Raw genomic sequence first — 6,034 nt, 5'->3', positions numbered from 1 at the left:
AAGCAGTTCTTAAAGCAGTGTGGGATCCCACAAAGAGATGTGAGTATGGGAGCTGCGGGGTCACCTGGGAGGCAGGTGGAATGGGGGGAGTCCAAGCCTAGGGGGAAGGTTGAAGCAGGCTCCCCATCCATGACCGGCTCATATGCAGTTTCACACCCTCCATACACGGGCACTGACCCATTAAAATCGATATGTAATTCCCCAAAGGGACACGGGAAAATGCCACCGCCACCGCCCCTTAGTTCCCACCTGGGAACAGCAGCACTTCCCAGTACCCTGGGCTGTCGCTCTTGGTGCCATTTGAAGGTCATCAGCAAACTCCTCACCAGCTCTGGAGTAAAGAACTGTGAGATTGCCTTTGCATCCCCATAGCTTAGCTCCTGCACATGAGTGAGAACATAAGGTGTTTGGTTTTGCATTCCTGACTTATTCACAGAGAATAATAGTCTCCAATCCCATCCAGGTTGCTGCGAAGGCCATTAATTTCTTCCTTTTATGGCTGAGTAGTATTCTGTCAGATAGATAGATAGATAGATAGATAGATAGATAGATAGATAGATAGATAGATAGATAGATAGAAAGAAAGATGATAGATAGATAGATAGATACACACACACACACACACACACCATAGTTCCTTTATCCAGTCGCTGATTGATGGGCATTTGGGCTGGTTCCATATTTTTGCAATTGCGAATTGTGCTGCTGTAAACATGCCTGTGCAAGTATCTTTTTCACATAATGACTTCTTTAAAAGAAAGAAAGAAAAAAAACACCGCAATGTACGCCTGCCCAGCATTCCCTTTCAAATCTCAGGAAGGTGGGAGTTCCTCCTGTCCTCTGCCAAGGCTTCCTCCTGCCTGCAGAACTCAGGTTGCCTCTCCATTCTCCTTTCTCTGCATTAGATTGACTTGATGACAGAGAAATGGGTTGTTCTTGCCTCTGTGGAGGTTCTTCTGCGATTTCCTCTGGAGCCAGGAGAGGATCCGACCGCCCGCTGTGTCTCCAGTGAAAAATGCCAGGCTTCAGTGGACCAGCCCCCCACAATTTCACAGAGACCTGGATACCAAGAGGAGAGGTAAGACAAGTATTGGGGAGTAAGGTAGGGACGGCCTGGGGGACTCCGAAGCACAGTGTGGGCTCAAGGTTTCTGCTGAACACGCCTGGAGGTCTCCATCTTGCGTGTCCCCCCATGACACGGGCTGTGATGTGTGCGAAGCCTGGTGTGAACATGCACATACGTGTCAGAATCGCAGGATCCTCAGCGGGCTGGTCCTCGCTTGGCTTTGTGACCACCTCCGTGTGAAGAGTGGCGTGTGGTCACAGGGGTCTCATGTGAAATGTCACGAGTGTCCATAGGTTGAATATGAAAACTTTGCAAAGCTTTGGGCTTCTGGTTGGTTTTCTGAGTGAGAAGCTATTCGATGAAAATAGTGGGTTTTCTGGAACTAGCTGGAAAAATATCAGGAGTTGTTGTCTGTTCATGTCTTGGCTTTGACAGATATTGTCAGAGGGTTTCAGCTCTGAGGCACTGACTGCACACAAACTGAGAGCCCGGAAAACTTTTATGCAAGGCTGCAAATCTCACTTCACCCTCTAGAAATCAAGCAGCCTTTGGTTTCTAAAATCTGTGTCCTGTTCTGGGAGTAGGTCAGGCTGGGAGAGAATAGCACAGCTAGGACCTGGGTTCACAGAGAACCAGGTTACAGGGGCGAGACTCAGTGGCCAGTTCGTCCCTCCATCCCTGCTTGGGTAAATAGGGGTAGGAGGGACTTTCGTCTGGTGTCTGTGTAATGTTTTCTTTTTCTTATGACTAGGAAATCCAACAACCCTTTAATGAAGAAGACTGATCAGAAGCTCAAGGACCTGCCACAGATGGCCACTCATTCCGTCCATCATCAGGCTCAGAGGCCCCCCAGAGCCAAGAACCCACAGGAGCAGCAGAGGAGACCCATGGGGCAGAGGACTCCCCCAGCAGAGGAGAAGGAATCCAGGGTCAGTGGGGGCTTGAAACTTTTGGTAACCAAGGGGCCCCAGAGAGTGGGCTTGAACATGGGAACCATGATTATGACTTAGGTGTTCCCACTGGACTCAGGCTGACGGGTCTGTGCTCTCCTCCCTAGCACATTGGCCCATTCGGAGTCTGAGGAGCAGCCTCATTCTCTGTCCAGTGTCATGTCCAGCCTGGTGTTTGCCAAGTCCTCAACACCGGTTCATTATCTTCACTCTCAGACACGCGCGTCCTTCCTCCTGGGATCCCTGTTAAACGGGCTCTGGGGAGGACGACAATATCTTGAATTTCCTGGCAACCAACAGCCCATGGGCCTATGTCCCCCTCCTAAAATAATCCATCTCCAAAACCCAGGCCTTGCGTGAACCTTCGCAGCTGCCTGTGATTGCTGTTGACTCACTGCTCTCTGTCCTCCTCCACCTGCAGGTGAAATGCAAGAACTGCGGGGCCTTTGGGCACTCAGCCAGGAGCAAGACCTGCCCCATTACGAGGCGGAGGGGGGCCCTTCCTCTGCAGCCCCTGGGCTCACACAAGGAGAAGGAGAACCTGAAACCAGCAAAGGCCCAGCTACCCCAGGCTCCAGGGCCCTTTACGAGGAATGACAGAGAAAAGGAGCAAAGTCCAAGGTAAGGATTTTGCAGGGTCAAGGACAATCCGTGAGGTCGGCGCCTCAGGAGCTGGTGTCTCCCCTACTCTTTCTGTGCAGCCTTCTCTAAGCACACAAGGAAAGCTCCAAATGGAGGCGGGCGGTGGCCCCTGCCTTCCAGGGTCCCTCCTCGAGCTTATTCCAGCGCTGAGAGTCTCTAGAGGGCAGGGGCTGTGGGAGACCTGGGGATGTTACCCATGGCAGGCAGAGCAGCACCAGGGCCTGAATGAACTTAGGGAAGCTGGGGCCATGGCGGGGGTGGGGGGCGGAGCTTCCTGGAAGTGGGGCTGCCTCTGAGATGACAGAAGGGGCCGTCTTGGCAAAGTTCACAGAGGCCTGAATGCCTCCCTCACCCAAAGCAAGGGCTAGGACTGGGCTCTGGGATGGTGCTTGGTTCCCAGTCACTGGTGTCAACAGGAGGGTCAGGCGGGTCCAGACAGTGAACGTGATTTCTTCTGCAGCCCCCAGCAGCAGCAGAGCAAAGCTCTGAAGCAGACATTTCCCAGGACTCCCCAAGAGAAAACGCAAGAAGCCTGGAGGCAGCCAGCGGAAGCCTGTTCATTCCTGAGGGTGAGTCTCCCCCAGCCCCTGCTGTGTTTCTCCTCTGGGTCCCCTGATTCCTTCACTTCTGTGCCCCTCATGGGTGGGGGTCATTTTTAGACCTAGGCTGCCCTGCAGGAGAACTGTGCTACCCGAGGACTTCGCATACTCCAGTTTCCAGCTTCTTTATTAAAATGTGGGTTTCTGTACTTTATTTGCAAGTTGGCCAGCAAATGCTGCTGGGCGCATTTCAGTGCCCGTGGGGAGTGACTGATCAGATGCCTTCGGGATACTGCTGCAGATAAAGCATCTCCTTCATTTTTATACATATTCTTACATCTGCTTTCAAAAGGAGCTGTGACATTTCCAGTCTCCACGTTGTTTGGGGAATTGATATTCCCCTGATATTAACAGACAACATACAGTTTTAATTTTCCTATGTGATAGTCGCAGCAAACAGAATGGTAGGCTCTCTTTCCCCAACACTATTCCTGAAGTGACAATTCTGCATATATTCAGTGACCATGTGTACATCCTTTTCTGTGACGTTTAATTTCCTATGTCCTGTCTCTTTTGTGGGGTCTTCCCTATATTTGATCCTGATTTAGACGCAATCCCAGTGCCTGTTATCCTCCTCTGTTTCTCACGGCAGCCTGTCGGTTTTCCTCTGTCCTACCTTGCTTCTCATTTTCACACAGTTTCTGTTGTGATGTGGTTTGACATGTGAGTTCCCTGCTTCGTAGAGTTTGGGAGTTCTCCTGCTGACCTGTCTCATGTGGGATGTTTTCTCCCGTAGCATCCTACCATGCCACTGCCTGTCCACACCACCAAGAAGAGATCTGTCCTGGGCCCTGTGTCCGCAGGTCCACCGCCTGTCAACATACCCGGGATGAGATTACTCTGCCCTCCGGGCCACAACGATCGACCTCGACTGAGCACCTGTGGACCCACCAAGGGACATGGCAGGGACGTTACTGCCGCCCTGCTCCCTGTTCTGCAGAGCTCCCGCCAGACCCCCACTCTCAGTGCCAGGCCGTCAGCCAACAGGCCTGACGCGTCCTCCCATGGTGCTCTCCAGCCTGCCATGCAGGCATTTGCCCTGGGCCCTGGCCTTAAATCCCAGGCAGAAATCAAACATCTTGATGCAGATGCAAAGCCCAGACCACAGCAAGTCAGACAAAAGTGTGGCCAGGACTCCAGAACCCAGGCACCAGGCAAGGAGCCTGCGCCCGTCCCCACCCACACTTTCCAGAACCCCGCAAAGAAAGCAAGACTCAGCTCCTTCCCGACCCCCGCACTGAGAACTCAGCTCCCGGATGTGGGCGCTGTGCAGACACTCCAGCCTCCCTGCATTGCAACTGGACTTGGATCCAAACAGGCACCCAAGGCGACCACAGAGACAGTAGCCACCAAGACAGCAACCCTGCAGCCCAGAGTCAACCTCCAGCCCCCACCCAGCTCACCTTTCCTGGGCCCAGCCTAGGGCTGCCCCGTCGTCCAGCCTGGACCACCCATTCATGTTCCAGGGAGGCCCGGCAGTGTCACCTTCATGAGAGGGGACGAGGGACAGAAGAGCCCCAGGTTCAGAACGCCTCCCACATCCCGTCCTCCTGAAAACTCTGCTTCCGCTCAGAGCCCTCACTTCTCTAGGGAGCCTGAGGGGCGGGGTCCCCAGGTCTCAACGAGTATCCTCTATTGGGACCTTCTGGTCAGTTCCTCCTCTGAGGACAGTGACAGTGACTGAGACCCCCAAGGCAAGAAGACCCAGCTTCAAGCCCATGTGACTTGGAAGTGGCTGAAAGGCTGAGAAGGGGAGAGGCAGGAAGCAGCTCTGTGGGGGGTCAGCGCTTCCCTGGCAGCGGTGCCTGTTCAAACGTGGACCCCAGATACTATCGGGGATCAATGAACCCTGCCTATTTACATTATGTAAATTTAACCTGTATTAAAATGGGGCTTTTGAAAGTGTCCTATAGATTTCTTTTTCAATTACATAAAATTATATGAGAAACTGAGTCAACATAAGCAAACAATGCTCCACTAGTGTCAATAGAAAGCTTTGAAACTCATCTGAAGGAGGGAGCAAACCACTGAAATTTGAGTAATTCTGGGCAAAGGGCCCTTCGATGGTAGTGGAAAACGTCAGTATCTTCTGACTCAAGAATATTTGACTGTGAGGGAGAGTTGTAGTGAGAAATGCTTAGCCTTGGAAAAATAGGGAATTTTTTTTTCTTGGAAGAATGTGTTTTTTTTTAATCAGTGAATTCAAACATTTAAGAAACTGTTCTTTTTTATACCGTGTACATTTTTCCAGGGTATCAGACAAGCGAAATACTCCATTTATTTTATGAAGCTACCTAGACTCTGATTTCTGCTGTGATAGAGAGGGCATCTCAGCTAGTGCATGTGTAAAGTTGAGGTACCAATATTCTCAATGTTGGAGTTATTCAGTAAGTTATGCAAAGCACGTCATGAATGGCACATGGTAAAATATATCTTACTATTATTATTATTAGCATACCACAAGTAAACAATAGAGTAAATTCAAGTTTTTAAATGAATTTCACTTATAAGGATGTATTCTACTAGCCTTGGAACTTTTGTTATTAAAAGTCATTGTAAAATTCTGCTTGGTTAATTTCTTTCCGTATGAATAAAATTCTTTGAACTATGACACGTCTTACTGGTGTTTTGAGTTTTCCTTTTCATCTCAGGCCAATTTCTTTACATTTCAATCATCGTGTTTCATTTACTTGAGCAAAGAGGACTGGGTGCCCAGAGTGTCACCCGCAGACCTGTAGCTTCTGAGAAACACAGACCCTCAGGCACAGCCCCACCCC

General features: G+C 50.6%; 1 protein-coding gene across 1 annotated transcript; it reads left to right on the top strand.

The window, feature by feature from the left end:
* Positions 1–905: 905 nt before the first annotated feature.
* On the top strand, positions 906–5,578 carry LOC116465234 (protein FAM90A27P-like; the record flags this gene model as incomplete). Its single annotated transcript, XM_058435264.1, has 5 exons — positions 906–1,078; positions 1,818–1,995; positions 2,438–2,637; positions 3,119–3,227; positions 3,994–5,578. Coding segments are annotated over 5 exons (1,347 nt in total), but the record flags the coding sequence as incomplete, so codon positions are not given.
* Positions 5,579–6,034: the final 456 nt, after the last annotated feature.

This window comes from Hylobates moloch, unplaced genomic scaffold (genome assembly GCF_009828535.3).
Source record: "Hylobates moloch isolate HMO894 unplaced genomic scaffold, HMol_V3 SCAFFOLD_3928, whole genome shotgun sequence".
NCBI lineage: Eukaryota > Metazoa > Chordata > Mammalia > Primates > Hylobatidae > Hylobates > Hylobates moloch.
The sequence above is the reverse complement of the archived record's forward strand: the minus strand, read 5'-3'. Positions and strand labels throughout refer to the sequence as shown.